Source organism: Lissotriton vulgaris, chromosome 6 (assembly GCF_964263255.1).
Source record: "Lissotriton vulgaris chromosome 6, aLisVul1.2, whole genome shotgun sequence".
In the NCBI taxonomy this organism is placed as follows: domain Eukaryota; kingdom Metazoa; phylum Chordata; class Amphibia; order Caudata; family Salamandridae; genus Lissotriton; species Lissotriton vulgaris.
Window position 1 is genome coordinate 538,503,971 of NC_141694.1, and position 23,431 is coordinate 538,527,401.

Genomic DNA, 23,431 nt, shown 5'->3' on the forward strand with positions numbered 1-23,431 from the left:
TCCCCCACTCTGTCATAGGCTCCCTCCTGCCATCGAAGGAAGGACATATTGTTCAACATATTTCACCCATGTTACATTACAATCACACAGCCATCATTAGTATTCCTTTAGGACTTAGTGTAATTCTAAAGGTCAGATATCAAGTGATTGTTCCTTCATCCTCCATTTTCTTAGGTTTGACTTAGGTTTATCTATTTCCACTGTCGAAGTATATTGGACTATCATTCATGCCTTTAGTGTACCTTTTGGGGAGGAGGGGATAAAGGAGGATTATTTGACTTTCAGATTACTTAAGGGATTTTCTTGGTTATAGATTCTTGTAATCTCCTTCTCCTACTTGGGACCTTCTTTAAGTTCTAGATGTTTCACAGACAGCCTTCTTTGAACCTCTAAATTCCTGCCCTCTACATTTTCTATCTTTGAAGGTTCTGTTCCTTGTAGCAATGACTTCTGTAGATAGATTGAGCAATCAGGGTTGTCTAGTCAAGCTTTTTTCAAACGTTATCAAAATAATTCTCAACAATGTCCCGGGGTTTGTTCATTGAATCAATACATTTTCCAATATTTTCAAGAGGCCACGGGGCATATTATCAAGCAGGGCGTTAAAAATTATCGTTGTTTTAGCGGCAGAAAACTGCAGCTAAAGCAGCGATAATGGGCTTGATAACATGGCCTTGTGAATTCCAACAGAAACCCATGTTCTGGTGTGAACATGGGCTTCTATTGGAATGCTCCATGGCATAATATCATGCCTCTTATCGCCGCTTTAGCGGCAGTTTTCTGTCGCTAAAACTGCGATAATTTTAACGCCCTGCTTGATAATATGCCCCCTAGTTACCAAATGTGTTTCCTAATCCATTTTGCCTGAAGAAGTTTTGATCATACACTTGATATTCATTGAGTACTTTCCATCTATCTGAACCATACCGCCAATTTCATATCATGCGAATGACTGATTTTTGGTCCATCCAGATATAAGCTTAAACCCTCTCTAGCCACTGTCCCATGATGGTTAAGATCCTCAATTTCTAGAGCTTACAGTCTGGCTGGTGTTCCTCATTCAACATATGCGGTGGGGAGGTCTAAAGGAGGGCACATTTGTTAATTAGGCAGCAACTATGGGTGCATCACAGCATTATCTGTTTGCTGCCATGAACTTGTCATCTCCCTCCAAATTCATTTTTCATTACCGTCTAGCTTTGTGTTCTGCGGGAAGTAATTTTGCCCAATCCGAAGGGGGTTGGTAAGCATGTGTTGACATTCTTCTGCTTCCAAACATTTGCATTAAAAGCTTTCTATATGCTGATCTGTGTGGCCTGGTATTCTTAGTCAGCACTTAAGTATACTTCATCATATCTTTACATTTCAAACTGGGACAATGAAGTGGCAAAGGAGGTAATATTTCAATTACTTATAGGTAATTTCATCACCTCAATTTAATCTTCTGCATCCCAGTCTTTACATCCACCCTCCCACATTTGGTTGGCCTTGTGCATGTCTTAAAGAGTGGGTACCCTACTCAGGATGTTGGCATAGCGGGTGCTGGTTTATAGAGGATCAAAGAGAGAGTATCCTTTGAGGATCCAGTTGTTCCTTTTTTTTATTCAGGTGGTGGGCAGTGCCCATCAGGGAGCTGCATACATTTAGGAAGGACTTGGGTGAAGAAGCAGAAATTGGAGTAATAATACCACCATTAGTTCACAGATGCATTGCCACCATTATTATTTATATAATAATCAATTTTATTGAGTTTTAAATGTAACAAGGAAAACAGCACCATTCAGGACTACATCTTAAAAGGCTAGACCAAGACAAAAACGCATCACATTGGCATAAAAGGATAGACACACATAAGTCCAGTATCAACATATCTACTCTCAAGCCAGAGATCATATAAATCCACATTAGTAGAGCCTCCTCCATCCAGTTAGGGAGTGGTCAGATTGGATAAGGCAGGCAAGACGCAATATTGGCAAAGGAAAAAAGATCTGCGAGAGGGAGCATCCCTGCCGCGTACCTCGCCTAATGGGTAAGGGGCAAGATAGAGCTCCGTTGACAAGGACCTGTGCCTGGGGCTGATGATATAGCGTCTTCACCACGTTGCGGAAAGGGATTCCAAAGCCCATCTGCTCCAACACCGCCTCCAGATCACCCCAATCAACCGAATCAAAAGCCTTCTCGAAATCTACAAGAAGGAGAGAAAAGTAGGGGGACAGCAAGTGCCAGTTCGCAAGAGCAAGATGAAGGCATCTAAGACAGCGTCTGGTCCCTCGAAGAGGCATGAGCCCGCATTGGTCTGGATGAACCAGATTAGCTAGATGTGGTCGTATGCGGTTGGCCAGGACAGAGGTGAAGATCTGAAGCTCAGTATTGATAAGTGAGATGGGGCGAAAGTCCGAGCAGTAGCCCAAGGGGGGCTGAGACTTAGGAATCACTACAATGGTAGCCAGGCCCGTCTCTGGGCAGAAAGAGATACCCTCTACCACTTCATTGTACATCGCCATGAGAGGTGAGACCAAGGTGTCTTGTTAAGACCCATAACATTTTTGGGGGAGCCCGTCAGGGCCCGGTGTCTTACTGGCCTCATACGTGAAATGACATCAGACACCTCCTCAGGGATAATCGGAAGGTCTAGTGCCTCAAGTTTACTAAAGCGCAGAAGGGGAAACCGTTTCCGCCGGAGGAGCTCGGGGAGCAAAAGACCAGGCGTCCGAGCCGAATAGAGGGTAGCATAGTAAGTGGCAAAGCATTGGGCCACTGCTCTTATCAGTTATCTCTTTTATTTTTACCCTTCTGATTATTAATTTTTTTATAACAATAATTCAATCACAGCATCATGACAATCAAGTCTAAGCACATTTTGGGTCCATCCACAGTACACAAGATACATTAGAAGGTCTTCTTTAAACTTATAGTCATTATACATCCTGGGGACAATCAAGAAACCATTCAGGGTACTTGGGTACACCGTTTCCCACCACACAGCCGTGACAAGGCTCCCCACCCCTTTCTTTTATTCAGTCCCACTTCTCCACAGTCATGGTGTGCTGCTGTCCCCTCACCCTCAGGGCCAAACACATGGATTACAGTACCCTCTTCAACTCAGTCCTGTCTGTAATCTTCCACCCACTTCCCTCTCCTAGCCATCCATCACCTCCTCAATGCGTTGCTCATTGCGTGTCTGCCCTATTGGTTGCTAGCTTCTAGGATGTGTAAGCAAATATCACGACAGTGGGGCCCAAATATCTCTAGGTCGTGATGCCACTGGTAGCAGTTCAGCATATGTGGTAAGGCGCTCCTGGCAAATAATCAAGTCATCCATCCAAGTCTTAAATTTAGGTGCCCTTCCTCTACCCCAGCGGCAAGCCACTCTCCTTTTGGCCATTTATAATGCCAATGCTACGGTGGTCTGCCCTTAGTGGTTTGACAAATCCCAACAGTGCTGTCAGCGGGGTGGGGTCTACCTTCACATTAATTATCAATTGTACAGCGTGAAAGACCTGCCCCCCCCGTACAACTTCACCTAAGGACATTCCCTTGCCAAGTGTAGGAAGTCTGCCCCTTCAGTGCTGCATCTATCGCACCTATCAGAGACTCTCAGTTTATATTTACACATCTTGGCTGGCGTATAATACAGTCTGTGTAGAAATGTATAATGTATAATACGAAGCCTGCTACTGGCCGAGACACGTTCCATCTGCATACAACAGAACTCCCATTGGTCATCAGTTAAGTCAAATCCCAGCTCCTCCCCCCATCTACCTCGTGATGGTGCGGGTGGCACTTCTCTTTGAGTGTGAACCGTTTTGTATATCAGTGATACAAGGCATCTAGCCGTGTCGGCCTTCAGGACCACCTGTAACGGAGCAAGAGTTTGCGGTTCTGCCGGGAAGTCAGGGGTAAGTGCCCGGATCCCCGGTCTGAGTCTAATGAACAAGAAAACGTCAAGTGGTGTCTGTTGTGTGTCCTGAAATATATGGTCAGCAGTGCGCAATGGGCCATTGTGATACAGGTCCCCCCAGGTGCGGACCCGAGTTCGCTTTTTCAAAGTGTGAAAGATGGTCTCCTGGAGCAAGGGCATGTTCGGATGGTAAGTGAGAGGTAACAGTGGTGAGTATAATAGGGGGACATCAAGCATTCGGCCTATTTGTTGCCATGCCGCTACAGTGGATGTAAGGGCAGATGCGTGTCTGTCTCTAGTTCCCACCCGTTCGAATAATACTCCATCTAATGGAATGGGGTGTGCAAGCCAATGTTCTGCCGCAACCTGAGGCATATATCTTGGTTGTTCCACCCAAAACCATGCGTAATGTGCTTGCGCGTTCGTGTAATAGAGGTCTAAATCCGGTATACCAAACCCTCCCTGTGAATAAGGTCGAATTAGTACATCCCATTGCAATCGCAATTGTTTGCCTCCCCAAACCAGGCGTATAAATTCCGATTTCAGCATCTTAAAGAAATAGGCCCCGGGGTGATATGGTATGTTTAAAAAAAGATAGAGAAGTAAAGGGAGTATCACCATTTTTATTAAGGATGCCCACCCTGCTATTGAGAGGGGCAGCGCTATCCAGCGTGTGACACTATCCGTTATTCGCGTAATAGCTGTTCCATAATTCAGTCTCATAAGCTCCTCTCTATTTCTGGTGATCCTTATCCCCAGGTACTTCAGTTCTTCCTCACACCACTCCAGGGGGTAATCCAGCTGGAAGCGTGAAGTTGCGGCCGTCAATGGAAAAATACAGGATTTCTCCCAGTTAATCTGGATTCCTGACAATTTCCTGAACATTACAAATTCTCTTAGGATTGGGTTCAGATTGCTCTGTGGATCACGGATGTAAAGAGTAATATCATCTACGTAAAAGGATATAAGTATTTGGTGCAGATTACATCACAATGCCTTATCGTTGTGGTGTTGACGCAATTTGGCCGCCGCCAATGGTTCTACCGCTATAGCAAAAAGCAGCGGGGAAAGCGGCACCCCTGTCGGGTCGCCCTAATAAAGCTAAATGTAAGTGACGTATGCCCATTAATCAGCACCTTAGCAACCGGTGAACAGTATAATAGTTTAATCAACAATAAAAACAGTGGTGGGAAGCTCATGCGTAGCATTACACCAAAAATGTAGTCCCACTCAACAAACGCTTTGGTAGCGTCTAGAAATACTGCGGCCAGAGGGAGGTCCGGTGCAACGTTATTTAAGATGGAGAAAAGCGTTCACAAGTTATGACAGGTGGCCCTCCTAGGTACAAATCCTGACTGGTCAGGAAAGATTAAATTCTCATCAGTAGGCTCAGCCTCGTCGCTATCCTTTTGACTAATATTTTTACATCGCAGTTAAGCAAGGAGAGCGGCCTGTAGGAGTCACACTTTATAGGCGACTTCCCTGGCTTCAGCAGGGAGAGTATAAGAGCTTCTCTCATGGATCCAGGTCCTACTTCCAACGCGTCCTCATAGACCTCTCGAAGAATGGGGGCCATCAGATCAATATAGGTCTTATGAAATTCGATAGGAATGCCATCTGTCCCAGTGGCCTTCCCAGATTGCATATGGCTTCCCTTACCATGTCTATCTCAAACGGGGCACTCAGAAATGTCCTCTGCACATCACTCAACCAGCCCAATGCCACGTCACCCAAGAATGCTTCTAAGTTTAGTTCATACTTTCTGTTCGTAGTGTAAACCCCCTGTAGTGTTTCAGAAAGGCAATAAGTATGTTGGCCTGTCTCGGCACACCTCCCCCTCCCTTCGACTTCCAGTACATAATTGTAACAGCGAGGTTGTCTTATTTCGTGTGCTAATGACTTGCCTGACCTTTCCCCTTCTCCGTAGTTTCTAGCCACCCAGTATCTACCACGGAATCGCGCTTCCCGTTGCGCTTCCTCCATGTACTCTGTGAGTTTGTCTCTGAACCTGGCACTAGCAGTCCTATTCCGCCCCTTGGCGGCTTCCAGCTCCAAAGCTTTAAGGTTTCTAATCTACGCAATGTGTTAAGTATATCTTTAAGTACCCCTGATCCTTTCGACATACAGTATCCACGGATCGTTACCTTAAATGCCTCCCATATAACTTCGACACTAGACACCGAGTCTTTATTACGTGCGAAAAAATCCTGAATCTCTATGCGCAATTCTTCTTGAAAGACTGTGTCTAATAAGATAGGGGCATGCAGCCTCCAGTGACCGCACGGGATCTCGAGGTCAGCGGAAGAGAGCTCGAGGAGCACCAGGGCGTGGTCCGAGTATGTTCTAGCTAGGTGTTGCACTCGAGTTATTGATGGGGCTAACCCCCAGGATACAAAACAACAGTCCAGTTGTGCCCATGACGCCGCCTGAGGTTTATAGTGTGTGCCTTCTTGTGCTTGTGAATGTGTATGCCTCCAGGAGTCAATGAGGCCATAGGCAGTGATCGTGTCATGCACTACCGTGCTTGACTTGGTGTAGTGGTGGCGTGTGGGGTGTGATCTATCCATTCTGGTATTATGTGTGACATTAAAATCGCCACCCCAAATGATATGAATAGAGTCCAGTTCGAATATATTGGCCCAGTGCGAGGTAAAATAGTCCGGGTCATCAGTGTTCGGCCCATAGCAACAGGCCAATGTAACCGACAGTGAGCCCAGTCTCCCCCACGCCAGGCAGTATCGCCCCTGTGTGTCCCACTTGGCTCCTGATAGCTGATAAGGCACCTGTTTCTTTATCAAAATTGCAACGCTCCTAGAATACGTGGAGTAAGAGGAAAAGATTCTATGCTCCGCCAATTTACTGGCGAAGCAATTTGGCTTTAGAGGTTTAAAGTGAGTCTCTTGAATCATCGCTATATGCACAATATACCTATCTAAATATGACAGTATATTCCGTCTTTTTCTGGGGTCCCTCAAGCCCCTGACATTCCACGGTATGATGTTCATAGACCCTGTATCTACCTTAGCCATGTATCATGAGAGCCCAACCTTTTCCTTATGAATGACCTTGTGATGGTACCCAAATCTGTAAGTGTGTCAAAAAAACCTGATGCAGCGCACTTATGATGCTTAACAATTCCCTACCCTGCCAGCCACGTATGTCTCCGGCGGCCAGCGGCACAGTACTGAATCACCATAATAGGTTCAACCCAACTCTCTCCCTTCCCACCCTCCACTCACTGAAGCAACCCCAACTTGCCAGAATAATTTCCCCTGCCATCCTCCCCAAACCCCAACTGAACTAAAAGTAATATTACCACAATCCTCGTACGTGTCGTATTGTGGCATACCAATGGGAGATACCCTCTGGGGGCCATTTCTAGGTGGCAGCACAGGATCCCCTCCCCTCAGGCCCTCCTTGACCATACCTCCCGGGCTCCTTAAGGGGGGGAGTGGGGGCCCGGTGTGCTACGTAACTAGTCCAAATGACGCAATCAATAACCAGCAATCATATCTCTTGTCTGAGAATCTACAATTACTCATCCAGTCCGGCATTTGTATCTCAAATATGTGTAAGCTCATCATACGCTCCTTTGTTATTGCTCTTCGTTCATCTCCTTAGCTGCGGCCTGCTGGGATGCTCTCGGGTTTCCATGAGCTCGGTTTGGGCGTTTCATCTGACGTAGGAAGTCCTCAACTTGCTGCGGGTTAGTAAAAAACCGCTGCTTCCCCTGGTGCGTAACCCTGAGGCGCGCTGGTTTGCGCGGCTCGCAGTTTTTTCTTAACATTTATAAATTTACGCCTTTCCTCCTGTACAAAGGGTGTAAAATACGGGTAGATGGAAAGTGTATTGCCATCGTAGGAAAGGGTTTGCTTACTCCTTGCCGCACGAAGGGCCACATCTCGATCTTTGAAATTCAATAGCCTTGCAATAATGGGACGCAGAGTGTTGCCTGGAGCTGGTCGCGGCCCAAGGGTTCTATGCGCCCTTTCCACAGCAAACTGACTGGAGAAACATTCGGTGCCTATGGTCGCCACTAGCAGCCTCTCGATGTATTCCTCCATCCTCCCCGTGTTGCTTGATTCGGGAATGCCTAGGAAGCGTATTTTGTTCCGTTTGCTGCCAACTTCCAAGTCCTCATTCTTGGCTGCAATTATTTTCAGAAGCTTATCCATGCAATTTATTTGCATCGTATTCATGGTGGTAGCATCCTCTGTGTCGGATATGCGTCTCTCGGTTTCTTTAATGCGATCCTCATGACCGTCAAGTTTATGTTCGGTACCTATTTGGTCCCTAAACTCCTCGTCTTGGATAAACCAGGCGTTGAGTCGCCAAATTGGGCGGGAGGATGGGAAGAGGGAGCCTATGTGGAGCATCACCGGGGAATGGTCTGACAAGCCTTGGGGGAGGATAGAAATTGCTTGAATCGTCTGGCAATCCTGAGCCGGCAAAAAAACGTAGTCTATGTGCACGTGCGTGCGGTGAGAAGCCGAAGTATGGGTGTATTGTCGCGCTGTCGGGTACCAAAGTCTCCAGGCATCCCCGAGACCTAGGCTAGCAGCCCATGTCGAGAGGAGGCCGGATTGGGTAATCCTGGAGGAGGAGGGGGTGACGCGGTGTCAAGGCCAGGGTCCATAACTGCTTTGAAATCACCCCCAACAACTGTCAGTCCCAGGGACAGGGCAGCGACCTCTGAAGTAAGCCTCTGGCGTGTGGAAGCCAACAGGGTGGGAGGGGAATAAACAGCTAGTAGATTAAGAGGGCGATCTCTGAGGGTCCCATCCAGAAGAATAAAACAGCCCTGAGGGTCGTGTGTCACTTTACGTGCTACCAGAGGAAGAGTACGACGCACCAGGATAGCTTCCTCTCTTGACCCCCTACTAAATCCAGAGTGCCAGACTGCGCCATAGCCGTGTCGTGCAAAGAAGGGACAATGGTTGCCTAGCAGATGGGTCTCTTGAAGCAGGAGTACGTCTGCGGCTTGAAGCTAGGCATATCGCAGGACAGCTGCACGCTTGATCTTACATAGCAGGCCATTAACACTCCAGGACATTATATGTAGCAACGACGCCCCGCTAGAATCGCGGGACAAGGGGAAGTCGTGCAAGGGGCCAGCATGGCAGAGGCCCGAAAAGTGAGACTATGTCTAGGAACCAGTGGATATGGTGTTATAGCAGCGAGTGACAAGTGTTCACCCAGATGTAAAGGAATGAGATTGGTGCAGAAAACAGAGAAAAAAAACAAAAAACAAACAGGAGTTGCAGCTCCACCCCTCCCCAAACCCCTCCACACCCCACCTAACACTTCAGGATCGGAAGCATCTGTCACCCAAACAGTAAACAGTGAAGCGAAAGAACCAAACTAAAATTCTTGGAAAAAAGGAAAGTCGTGCAGGACCCCTACATGAAGTAGGATGTTCATATCTGTAGCCATCAGTGACAAGTTTGTCGCTAGGCAAGGTGCTAGCATTGGGTGACGTCAGCCAACATCTGAAGAGACAAAGGAAAAGTTAACAGTTCAGCAAAAGGTTCAAGCCGGTCCTGGGAGGAGCGATAGGCTGCGGGAGAGGTCAGTGTCTGGGAGGTCCAGCAAGGATGGGCGAACCAGTTCCGGGGTCGGAGCGGCCTGAAGAGTTGGAGCGCCGCTCAGCAGGGGAGGTTTCACCAGGTGGTTCGGGTTTGACTCTCTGTGAAGGGCCCATCGGAGAGTACGAGCAGGAGTGTCTCTGGCCCCTGATCCTACCGGAGCGCCTGCGTTGTGGTCGGAGGACCGTCATTCAGTCTCAACGGACGTTCCTCTGTTGCCTATGTCCATGCCTCCTCAGGCATGTCAAAGAAGTGAGATTTGGCTTGGAAAAGCACTCGCAAGCAAGCCGGGAAAAGGAGCTTTACTGGATATTAAGCAAGCACAGCTTTTGCTTGACCTCTTCGAAGGATCGGCGGAGGGTCTGAACCTCTCGGGTGTAATCAGGAAAGACCATTATCATCAAGTTCTCATGTTTGAGAGGCTGCTTCTCACGAAACTCTGCCAGGATAGCGTCTCGGTCCTTGAATTTGAGGATCCGCAGGATGATTGGTCTGTGAGGGACACCCGGCTGTGGGCGGGGAGCAAGTGAACGGTGTGCCCTCTCGACCGAGAACCAGGGGGGAGAGAGAGCCCTCGGGCATCCAGGAGCATATCCAGCGCTCCACGAAGTCTGCCACCAGGCCCTGCTCTATGCCCTCTGAAAAATCAATCAGGTGAAGGTTGTTGCGATGGGATCGGTTTTCAGCATCCTCGGCCTGCCGATGTAGGTCCTGCGTGTGGGACTGGAGTTGGGTCATCTGGAGCTTAAGCTGATGGATGTCGTCCTCCATGGTAGAAATGCGGGATTCTGCTTCTTTAATCCGGGCAGTAGCATTGCAGAGATCTTGCTGGATCAGGGTCATGTCTACTCTGACCTCCGCAATCTTACCCTGGACAGAGGATTGCCACGTATAAATCGCCTTGAAAATGGTACAGAGGTCCGTTACAGCAGGAGTTTCTTTGTCAGAGGGACCAGCAGTGGCCCCGGCGTCCATGGTGGTAAACCGATCCATCTTGGTTTGGGTGGTGGGGGTCTTGGGTACTCTGTCTCTACCCATGGCTACCTTCGAGCAAGGGGAGAATGCCGCGTGGGCACCAAGCGGTCAGGCAGGCCAGTGGAGGGACGATGGTGTAGAAGGGGAAAGGAGGGAAGACACATCTAGGCACACAGAGGACCCCCGCGTGCAGCGGAGAGAGCTCTGGACGCACTGATCTGCAGGAGGTAAGGTTGGTATCAGCCTAGGACCTCCAGGTTCTTCGGGACAGAGGGACCGGAATCAACCACCTGATGGCAAAATGAGGGAGCAGTCAGCATCTCAAGAGGGACTGGGGGACGCCAAGGTCACAAAGACACCGCCACTCGATATAGCGTCCAAGATCTACAGAGTGGGCCACAGCAGTTCGCCACTGTCCAACCTCAGGTCTTCGAGGAAGGACAACCCACACAAAGAGTGCCACTGCCCGAACAGGCAGTCGCCACACCCCTCACATCCCACTCAGGCACCAGGGGAGGAGGGGGGCCCACCGCAGCAGGCCGATCGCCGCACCCAGGCACCGTGATTTAACGGCAGGCAGGGCGTGCAGGATCGTCTCGACCCAGGGCCTCCGGACCACCCTGCAGCAAAAAAACAGAGAGAAGGGCCACACCAGTACAGAGGTCGCCCATTACCGCCCAATCGGCGGCTGACTCACAGCTCCCCAGGCCTGCACACCAGCGAGCCGGACGGCAGTCGGGAGCACTCCTGCCCCGCAGGCTCTCAGCAGAGGTTCCTCAAGATTCAGGCCTCATGCGGAGCCCCAACCAGGTGGGCATCGCGGCAGGGGGGCCGGTCAGCAACCCATGCAATGTTTCGAGAGGGGGGTGGGCAGCACAGCCACTGGAGCGCCACTGCCCGGAATGGCAGTCGAGAGCCCCCCCCAGCGTACTGCACCACTAGGGGGAGGGGGCCTCCACCACCCCAACCAGGCCACGTCATAGTACCCCTGTAGTGCAGGACCGGGTGAAGCGCAGGACACCTCTGGGCCTCAGGAGAAATCAGTGGGGGAGAACTCCCCCCTGCCGCCCAATCGACGGCCAACTGAGCTTTAGGCAGGGCCCTCACAGACACCCACCACCGGCACTCCTCCTCACCTCGTCACCTATGTCTCCGTGCCCCAGGCCTCCAGGCCATATTAAAACGACGGCTGCCGCACGCAGGACTCATCGCCAGTTCAGGGCCCGGGGGGCGAGGGGCACCAGAAGTCCACACCACAGCAGGCAGGCCTCCGGGGGAGCTCAGGACAGCCGCAGCCTCAGCGACGCAGCTCCACAAGTCTTCCAGGGGAGACGCGCACACGAGCACATCACCACCCGATCGGCAGTCGAGCAGGCTTGAAGAGTCTCCGGCAACAGGGGGGCCGCACCAGGGCAGGTCAGGTGGCCCCCAAAAGTCCACAGGGCACCGGGTGTGGGCAGCCAGTACCGGAAGAGCGCCAGGACCGGCTCCCGTTAGGCAGAGTGTTCAGGGCCTGAGGGCAGGCGGGAATCCGGTGAAACCAACCCCAGCCACCATTTTGAAAAGGCCGCGCGGCAAGTCCGGGAGTTCAGGGCTGCCCGTCTCGTCCAGGATCGCCAGGAAGCACTGCAAAGGAACCCCCCGGATTCCCAGGTAGTCAGACAAATGATCGTCAGGGTACTGGGGTCCTGATGGCGAACGATTAAAGAGTGGATGACGGATGGGTCCGGAGCACTCCTAAGGTGCGACTAACATCTTGACGCTGTTGGCCACGCCCCTCGCCATTATTTTTAAAAGTTTTAATTCAACTATTTAATTTTATGACCATTATTGGAGTTCTGATGGCTGAAAAACTATTAACAAATTAATTGCTTCAAAGCTTTGCACACAGAAACCTTTAGTAAAATGATCTTTATAATAAGGTTAGTAAAAGCATGATTCAGTGCAACACAAGTCCATCATTAGTAAAGGACATACCTCTTGCTTTTGTAATTCTTTTGCAGTGCCAGTAGTACTACATGGAGCTGAAGAAGCAAGCTGTACTGGTAAGACATCTTCATCAGTTTGTATACCTTTTGCAGATGTTAGGACAGGAGCTGCAATTATCATTTAAAAAGCAGATTACATTCAGGTTTGCAGTGCCAGTTTTTGTAGTACGATTCAAACAATTATACACTCACATCACCAGAGTTTGGAGCAAACTACAATGGTCATGTCATGTCATAGTCTACACATTGAATCAATGAGAATGAATGCCAACTTATTAGAGCAAGCAAGATACAGCACAGTGTTGCTTGGCCCACATTGTATATCCTAGTGCTGCTGATTGTGAAAACCATCACTGGGTCGCAGGTCATGTTTTGAAGGCATGTAAGAGACTTTTTTTCTGTGTTTTCTGCACGCTCACGTTACTGACTATTTATTATTTGAATTGCAACTGTTAAGGGATATCACATATACTTTTCCCGTTTATCTTTAGTTTTGTTATTTAATGAATTATTGCTGCTATCAATTTTATTGCATTAGAACTAAATTGGTTTGGGTGTGTTTGCTGTTTCCATATGGTTGATTTCACTTGCCCACATTCAAGAGAACATGTTTGACTCAGTGTTGATACCTGAGCATCCCTGTCTAAGAGAAGACAGTAAATGTAACTGACATCATCAGGTTTTTCTGCTAGCAAGGATGTGATGAAGCACAAGTCTGAAAGTCAGAGATGGTCTAATTAACTATGGTATGCGGGGAGGGGTGCACAGACAAAATATCGACTCCAAAATATCGACTGGACATAATATAGACTGGACAAAATATCGACTGGACAGAATATCGACTACAAAAATATCGTTTTTAAGGTAAGTGAAGTAATATCGACTGTGTAAAATATAGATAGCAAAAATATCGAATTTTTAATAATATATAATATTTTATAGTGTATTTTTATGTAATAATATGTGTGAAAAGTGTGTATTAATGTTATAAATAATTTTATTAAATGAATTTTGTTTTAATAATAATTGCGTAATGTAATTCTGTAGCGGGTTGTGGATTTATAGGGGAATAGGGTGGGAAGTAATTCAATTATAATTAATTAAATATGTAAATTAATTAATTGATATTAATTTAAAATTAATTGTAAATTAATTTATATGTGTTAATTAATTTAATAGTAATTGCAAATTAATTAATAATAATTGATTAATTGGTAAATATGTAAATTTTACTAATTTAATGCAGTAGCGGGTTGTGGGATTATAGGGGAATAGGGTGGGAAGTAATTTAATTAATAATAATTAAATATGTTAATATATTTATTGATAGTAAATAGTAAATAATTGATAATTAATTTATATGTGTTAATTAATTAAATAGTAATTGTTAATTATTTTATATTAATTGATTAATTTGTTAATATGTGATTTTTACAAATTTAATTTTTACAACTACGCTTTCCAACGCTTTCCCTACTGTTGCACCCACTGGAGTGGGAATAGTAATTTTAACCCCTACGCTATCCAACACTTTCCCTACTGTTGCACCCACTGGAGTGGGAATAGTAATTTTAACCCCTACGCTATCCAACGCTTTCCCTACTGTTTCACCCACTGGAGTTGGAATAGTAATTTTAACCCCTACGCTATCCAACGCTTTCCCTACTGTTGCACCCACTGGAGTGGGAATAGTAATTTTAACCCCTACGCTATCCAACGCTTTCCCTACTGTTGCACCCACTGGAGTGGGAATAGTAATTTTAACCCCTACGCTATCCAACGCTTTCCCTACTGTTGCACCCACTGGAGTTGGAATAGTAATTTTAACCCCTATGCTATCCAACGCTTTCCCTACTGTTGCACCCACTGGAGTGGGAATAGTAATTTTAACCCCTACGCTATCCAACACTTTCCCTATTGTTGCACCCACTGGAGTGGGAATAGTAATTTTAACCCCTACGCTATCCAGCGCTTTCCCTACTGTTGCACCCACTGGAGTTGGAATAGTAATTTTAACCCCTACGCTATCCAACGCTTTCCCTACTGTTGCACCCACTGGAGTGGGAATAGTAATTTTAACCCCTACGCTATCCAACACTTTCCCTACTGTTGCACCCACTGGAGTGGGAATATTAATTTTAACCCCTACGCTATCCAACGCTTTCCCTATTGTTGCACCCACTGGAGTTGGAATAGTAATTTTAACCCCTACGCTATCCAATGCTTTCCCTACGCTTGCACTCTTTGGAGTGGGAATAGTATTTTTTACACTTCTGGTATCGTACGGTAATATAATAGTATCTTATTTAATTATAGTATGTTACTATATATATATGTTTTAACAAATAAGATTGTAAATTTTTTTTTATAATTTCATTTATTATTTAATTATTATAAGTTAATTTAAGTATTTTTAAGTATATTTTAAATTTTAATATTAATTTAATTTAACACTGTTTTTAATAAAGTCGATATTTTTTACAACTATATTATTGTAAACGGTATTTTGTACTCGATATTTTTGTACTTACCTGTTTGTAGATACAAACTCGATATTTTGACTGTCGATATTTTGTCCACGATATTTTTGCCAGTCGATATTTTGTCCCTCGATATTATTTCAGTGATCCGCGGGGAGGGGATAGAAAGGCATTTACTGTTTCTTTATTTCCTGTTTTATTTTTTTACTGCTAATAAGTTTGTGTGAAGAAAAGGCGCAAGTTAGACTGTGTAAGCTACAGTGCTAAGCGTCTCAAGTTGTACAATTGCCCAGCAGGCCTTTGGGTGTAGGCGGGGGTATTTCTGTATATAATTGTAATCATATAGGGTTTACTACCCATGACTAGGCGCTGAAGCACTTTTCGGCAAGTAGCACTGTAATCCAAAACCCAAAGGTGGATTAGTGGTGAACTGGTAGGGGGAAATATAAATTGTTATTGTGAGTAGTGGACATGTGATTCTCTTAGTTGGATGACTAGGAGATGGATCGAGGAGGAAAGAGTTTAGAAAGGATTATTTGGGAATTTATAATAGTAAAAGAGGTTTAGGATGAGTCATAGCGCCTGTTAGTTGGATAAATAGGATAAAGGATGGATAGAGGAGGGAGGATTTTGGAAAGGGTTGTATGGGATTTCACGGTAGTCAAAGAAGTTTGGGATGAGTCAAAGAGTGGAGGTAGGGGATGTTTGGAAGAGGAATAAGATGAGTCATATAGTGGTGATTTGATGAGGTTTGGGGAGAATACTTATTTGTTCCCTTCTCTGCAGTGGGAGGAAATATATAATATAGAAAGATTTGATCCATAAAAACCTACATGGCGAGTTGGGTGCATTTTGAGAGGAAGGAGATGAGAGCAAGCAAGTCCTAGGGTAGGATTTTGGTGTCCACCTCCCCCTTTACTGTGTATAGTTAGCTAATACTATACTACAGCTGAGCTTAATTTAGGCAACCTATAGCAAGAGGTAGAGGATGGGGAATTCTACTAACCCTCAGAAGGTGTCATCGAGGAGCTGTGGATGGGGGAAGAGTTGTGAACCTGAAATGTGAGAAGGAAAATGGTTGCTCCCAGGCACATGGATGCATCCAATCGGTTGAGAGATGCCAATTCTGAAGAACATACGTACCTCGTGCCCACCACCCGTCACCCATAAAGCTGATAAGGGGCATGCCCAGTACCAGAAGGTGGCCTAGAGGAGGATAGAGGCATGAAAAAATCAGACGTGTCTGAAGACGAACATGGACCAAACTGACCATAGCGTCTTACCACAAGGGTAAAATGCCCCTTGGTTTGAACCTGAAACTGTTGCCCATTTCTTAGTTTGGATATGCCAGAGGATCTTTACCACGCTAAGTCCTCTGAGTGAGCCTCAGTGGAAAAGGTAGTGTAGTATGGCAAGTAGGCTTATACAATAAGTTGTATGGCAAAGGTCATAAAATACTTGGACACATAGTTATTAATGAAGCGCAGCGCCTTCAAAAATAGTAATCAAACTATGTTTAATTTATCACCAACATTTATTTAAAATATTCTTTCATGAAACATTCTTATTTGCACCGTTACTTCACATATGTATTCTTCTTATTATCATTTGTTAATGCATCATATTTGTCCAGATCCATGCCCAAAGCATTGCGTACTAATTAGTCATTCTTCAGGGGCATAAAATCTGATCTACAACACACAATTCAAACAAACAATGAATTTCTAATGACTTAAAAAATATCTTAGAAAAATTAATTGCATTTTTAAAAACAGGTTCATCCTCAAATCAGGTAGAACCACCTTAGTGTCAGTATGTTATCATCTGTTAATAGTACCAAAAGCCCAAAACTATAAATAAACACTGTGGACATAAACCAAGTCTAAGTGCTCCAAATTCCAAATCAATTGAGACAACCTTTTTACAAATTAAAAACCTAGGTGCAAAACCAGAAAACTTAGAAAGTAACATGCAAACCCCCCTGGTTGACCTTCATTACATTTGTGTCAAGTGCCATAACAAAGCCATGTTCTCCCGACTCGATTATGCTAACGCGCGTTATGTGGGGATTCCAGTATACTCTCTTAACAAACTTCAAGTGGTGCAAAATGCGGCGGCCCAGCTTTTGGGAGAGATTTCTCTAAGAAGTAGCGTGCAAGGCTATCTCTGCTCCCTTCATTGGCTCCCTATGGCGGCCTGGGTGAAATTTAAATCTATCACTATTGCCCATTGTGCCCTGCATGGCCTTGGGTTTTCCTTTTATGTTCGGGAGAGACTGTTACACTCCTCCACTCTCCGCTTGGCAAAGGTTCCCCGCTTTCTTCGGCATAGGCTGGTTGGCTGTTTTGGTGGCCCAGATCTGGAATGCATTGCCGCTTGCGCTTCGTAATATTAAAGATCCTGTGGCTTTTAAAAAATTGCTAAAACCTCTTTGTTTAGTTTGGTCGTGCTCTCAGTCCCCTGTGCTCGCGCCGGGACACTCGTTCGAGTAGCTGTGCACGTTAGAAAATTTATTAACATAACATTTGAGCATGAATCCATGCAAATTCCTGATGTCCTAGTTAGAAACTCAAAGTTACTCATGAATGATGTGCCTTACTCACCCCATGCTTAGCAGAAAACAAGAAAACAACCTTTATTACAGATACACCATTATTATGCATTTACATGCCAAAGTGAGCCCATGTGCAATCATGCACTGACGGTCCAGAATGAGTTTTTTTTGCAAATGTAAGGAACATGAGTGACCAACAAATAGAAATTAAGGGCCCAATACCAATCTCGGACGGAAGGGCTCCCAATCAGTTATTGATTTTACCTAAATCGAGAGGCCTTGTTTCTGACTGACTCGTTCCCTATTCCAAACGACCAAGTACGATGCATGTATACCATTAGCGCTGACCGAATAGTTTACGGAAGACATACAGAGAGATAGAGCCCTCCGGAGCCGAATCGTACAGCTCTATGGAGTAGGTTTTCCAGGAGAGCAAGTACGATGAATGATTCGGACAGCCTTTATGATTCCTTTTTCCTGGATCGAAAAGGCTGCCAGGATCGGTCTTTGGGGGATTATAGCAGGCCCCCTTCAGCCAGGGCCCTCTAAATCGTGCCATTGGGGGTATGCATGGGTCCCCCCTTTCAGACCATGCACAGTGTGGCAGGCACCAAGGGGTGCCCTCCAAAGGGTGCACCATGATCCCCAACCACCCCTTTTGTAAATGGGAGCCTGTGTACGCATTCGGTACACAGGCTCCCATTGAAGTCAATGGGAGTCCAACCAAACCGTATCCGGATGCATTCAAATGCATCGTATTTGTTTGGCCGGACTCCCCTGACACGAGTCGTACGGAAATCATTCCAGACACGAGTCGTTCGTTTGCTTTCCGCACAAGATCGGAATCGGGCCCAAAGTGTAAAATAATTCCCCTACAGTGTGACATGCAAATCCCTTGTTGTGTCCTTGCTGCCGTTTCAAACACAAATAAAATCAACTTCATGGCCACTGCACCGCCGCTGTGAACACGAACGTCAAAGCTAATGTCAATGTGTTCTTGGACTGAAGGTTCATAAGGAACCTTAGCTGTTGACACAAAAGTCACTTGATGAGAGTCATCTCGGGGCAGCCATCTTAGACTAGCAAAAGAATCTGAGAAAAAAACAGACTACTGCACAATTCACGAAACTTCAGTACCGAGATATACAAAAACCATTAGTAAATATGATGTACATCAAAAAGAAACATACTTCAAGTGTTCCCTCAAATTTTACACATTAAGTATATTGGTTACCTCATCTATTAAATGTAACAACATCACAAAAAACAGTTTAAAACTCAAACATCATGTTACACATAAGAAACACAACAATGCTATCCTGTTGTTGAGACCCCTAGGTTGCTCAGTATCAAGTTTGCATATCCAATATAATTCCCTTGGGATGAGTCAACTTCTGCATATGTTTATGTCCGGATTCTGTGTGATCTAACTCCGTAAATCACAATTGCACAATCTCAACTGTGTAATGTTGTGCCTGGATGCGTTAAAGTGTGTAGCGACTGTAGATTTAGGAGAACCTTATTGGATATCACAGATATGTTCTGTTATCTGCAGTTATACGTTCCTTCAGTTTTATAACAGTCCGCAAGGACATTTAATCGAGTAAATGCAATTCTGCATGCTGCAAACACTTCTAAATCTAAGTTTAATTACATTTCCATGGTGTGCGTGTGTGATAGTCGCCCATGTTTATCGCGTTGTTGCAGTGGACACAATTGGAACAAGGAAAAGTACCAGGATTTATGGTGGTCCTAAAACCAGTGGTAGGATAGGATATGAGTTCTTTCAAATTCTTTGATCTTTTATATCTGAAAAGGGGAGGGTCTTTGAACAGGTTATCAAAATCCAGTCACCCTTTGTATATTCTCGCATCTTCTAAAAATAAGTTTCAATTTGAAACTACTGGTGGAATATGTAGATACAAAGGACTTCTTTGTTTTTGTGCTTCTTGTTCGATTCATGAGTACATAAATGAATAACTTTTGGTAGAGAGTCTTCTAAAATATGATCTTGATACCCTCTGCTTTTACATCTCTGAAATTGTTCCTCTGTGGCTTTTAGTAATTCAGCAGGTTGTGATATGATCCTTTTCAATCTAGTAAATTTTGAGAAATATAAATGTTTTTTAAGCTGTTAGGATAGAAAATATTATAAAAAAGTATGTCATTGTTATCTGTGCTCTTTCTATAAATGTGTTTTGTGATTAGGTATGCCTGTGTACTAACCATCACATCCTAGTAGGGTATTTGGTACCTGCGTATGCTGTGGCTGATAGAAATGTGTTCATTTTTCTGATTCAAAGGCAAAGTTTTTGACTCCAATTTCTCAACTGGTTTACTCCAAATAATGAAAATATCATCGATGTTTCTTACATACATTAGCAAATGATTAGGCTATTCTATAACTTTGTATATGTGTTGTTCTTCAAATGAGGCCATGAAGGTATTACTGTATGTCGGTGCATCTACAAATCCGATTGACGTGTCACTAATTTGTAGAAAAAAATATCTTGCCATTTGAAGTAACTGTGGAAAAGTGAAAAATGAAGAAGTTGAAGACGAAACACTTTGTTCACGGCCATGTCTTCGGACAGTAAAAGAAGCCATTCAACTGCCTCCTCACCTTGATTGTGTGGAATACCTGTAAATAATAAATTCACATCAATAGTGTATAGTACAATTTCCAAGTCAGGTAGGATTGTGGGACTTCTTAGTCTGTTAAAAAAAATCAGTATTTTGAAAAGTGAATACCATTGGTGTGCCAAAATAGAGCTATATCCTATTTAATTCAGCAAGTAGGCATAGGCTCCCTCACGCCAAAGAGGTTAGGTGCTGCCTATAGGGGGGCAATTGACCGTACCCCTCTCTGGAGGGTAAGGCGGCCCTGCCATCCGCATGCACAGGTAAGATGGCCGTCTTCTTACTGAAATTCATGAAGCACCCGAAGACATGCCAAGTCAAGCTCCTGGACATTATGGGCCCCCTCATCAAAATACTTGTAAAGGCGGAGGAGATTCTAGCTAGATGGGCAATGCCAACTGCGCCCTGCCCATGGTGTGCAGATACTCCTTACTTATTAATGTGGAGCCAAGTTCAAAGAGGTTACCACCTCTGAAGCTGGTTCAACTGCTGAAGAGGGCATTTTTGGCAAACCATTTCTGAAGGAGCTCACTAAATTTGTCACAGTCTGCTTTACCCTAGATACGTCCAGGATTCTATCAGGAAGGTTTACACCCCAAACGTTTTTGCCAGACCAGGGCACGGCAAAGGTTGCTCAGCAGCTGTCCAAATTTCCAAAGGCTTTTAGAAGAATCAGGTCTTCATGAGAGGTGGCCATTACCGGGAGCAGTCCAAGTTCAGCTGGTCCTTCCCAAACAGTGAGGTGCATGGTAGAGGAGTCTGCAGAGCCTTCAGAGGACTAGCTAATGCCCCAGAAGGGCTTCTTTCAGATACGGATTATCGCTTTTTATTGGCTGACGGAGTCACATAACAGAATTTCTAACTGCAACCAGTGGGTTTTAAGAGGGTATTTAGATGACTGGCTGTTCCCCTGTGACTAGCCCAGTGGCTTATGGACTAGGCGGACACCAATAGATTACGCACTCACACCAGGCACCGAACTGCTTTCCTGAAACCACAGAGAAGATCTCTGCTGTTTGTAGGACAGATTGGTCATTTTCATTTTTTAGGAGGTGAGTCTGCAGACAGTTCAAACTTCTAGTTGGTTTTTCTTTGAAGGTACACTGAAACCCCAATAACATTCCTCCAGCAGCATCTAAAACTTAAATAACAGCAGGGCAAACCCAGAACCCCTTTTGTAGTGTAGTATTGAGAACTCCTACTTTTTAAAGTTTATTTTCGTAATACTGTGATTGCTGATCCTGTTTGCTTATGTGATTCTTTCACAACAATCATTAGTTTTAGGTCCATTGAACCACCAAGTTGCAAGAGGTCTTTGCTAACATCTTCATCTCGATAACACAGGCCTTAGAAACACCTATAAATAGTTTTTATAGGGTTTAGTGCTATAATGCTATAATACTGTTTGGGGTACAAAAGGGGGTGGTGATATACGGAGCATCTGAATAAATCAAACACTCACACCCAGTCAAAAGATCTGGGTTTAATCCATCACCGCTCTTTAGCCCACTCTGCCACCCCAGTTCAGACATGGCTATATGCAAATCAGTCTGACCCTGTGTCTCATGGGAACAGTCCAGCCCGAACTGCCAAGCCATGTCTTCCCTGGACCGGAAACAAGCTTACGAGGACCGTCCATCACCATCCCCTTTTGTACCGCTTTTGGCCGCCATAAGTGTGGCAGGGTATGCTCAGACGTGAGTCCCTTGCTCACTTTGCCACTGGATTCAAGCAAGCCGGGCTGAAGACGGCTGGAATGCCAGAAACGGGTCATCGGAAGCTTGTTTCCGGTCCAGGGAAGGCATGGCTTGGCAGTTCGGGCTGGACTGTTCCCATGAGGCACAGGGTTAGACTGATTTGCATATAGCCATGTCTGAACTGGGGTAGCAGAGTGGGCTAAAGAACGGTGATGGATTAAACCCAGATCTTTTGACTGGGTGTGAGTGTTTGATTGATTCAGATGCTCTGTCCATCACCACCCCCTTTTGTACCGATAATACTGTTTGGAACAGGATGTCTGGCTAGTAGGATGAGAGAGGCTTCATGTTTTCTTGTCCTCAATCAATCAATCAATCAATCAGGAAATTGTAAGTGCGCTACTCACCCGGTGAGGGTCTCAAGTCAAGAGAGGGGGGGGGGGTTTCGCAGATCTGTTTAGCCGAAGAGCCCGGTCTTGAGGGTCTTCCTGAAGGTGTTCAGGGAGGGGGCGCGTCTGATGTCTGCCGGTAGGTCGTTCCAGGTCTTGGCTACAAAGTGAGAGAAGGATCGTCCGCCTGCCCTGGCTCTGTAGATGTGCTGGGTTTCAGCCAGTGCGAGGTTGGAAGATCGGAGGTTTCTTTTGGGTACCTGGAAGTTGATTCTGTCGTTGAGGTATTTGGGTCACTTGTTGTGTAGGCATTTGTAGGCATGAGTGAGGATTTTTAAAGTGATTCTTTTCTCCACGGGGAGCCAGTGGAGACTTCGTGGGTGTTGGCTGATATGTTCGTGTCGGGGGATGCTGAGGCCAAGTCTGGGGGTGGTGTTCTGTATTGTTTTGAGTTTGCAGAGTAGGGACTTGTTAATGCAGGCATAGAGTGCGTTTCCATAGTCCAGTCTGCTGAGGATGAGTGTGTGGGTGACTGTCTTCCTTGACTCAGGGGGGATCCACTTGAAGGTCCTGTGGAGGGTGTTGAAGCAGCTGCAGGTGACAGCGTTGACCTGTCGGTTCATGGTGAGTGATAAGTCGAGTACGATGCTGAGGTTCTTGGCATGGTCTGAGGGGGTAGGTGGACTTCCGAGGGCGGTCGGCCATCAGGTGCAGTCCCATGCAGAAGGGGAGGTACCAAGGACGGGGGCTTCTGTCTTCTCGGCGTTGAGCTTCAAGCAGCTGCTGGTCATCCAGACTGCGACGTCTTGCATTCCTTTCTGGAAGTTGAGTTTGGCAGTGGTGGGTCTTTGGTGAGGGAGAGGATGAGCTGGGTGTCGTCGGCATAGGATACGATGTTGAGGCCGTGATGACTGACGATGGCTGCGAGGAGGGCCATGTAGATGTTGAAGAGGGTGGGGCTCAGTGATGAACCCTGTGGGACTCCGCAGGTGATTTATGTGGGGTCGGAGAGGAAGGGTGGGAGTCTGATCCTTTCACTTCCTCGAGTGAGAAATGATCGGATCCAGTCTAGGGATGTTACTTGTGTAGACTGGCGACTAGTGTGCGGTGGGAGACGGTGTCGAGGCCGCTGATAGGTCGAGTAGGATGAGGACTGCGGAGTGGTGTTGGTCCAGGAGGGTGTGGATGTTGTCTGTGGCGGCAAGTAGGACAATTTCTGTGC

At 45.9% G+C, this 23,431-nt stretch overlaps 1 protein-coding gene across 1 annotated transcript in view; it reads right to left on the bottom strand.

Moving 5' to 3' along the window:
• The window catches only part of LOC147707523 (lebercilin-like), a 1,017,522-nt gene that overhangs the window by 160,726 nt on the left and 833,365 nt on the right, over positions 1 to 23,431 (bottom strand). Inside the window, exon 10 of the mRNA XM_086925225.1 lies at positions 12,439 to 12,557. Coding sequence (XP_086781351.1) covers positions 12,439 to 12,557 — 119 coding nt within the window. The remainder of the gene's footprint in view (positions 1 to 12,438; positions 12,558 to 23,431) is intronic.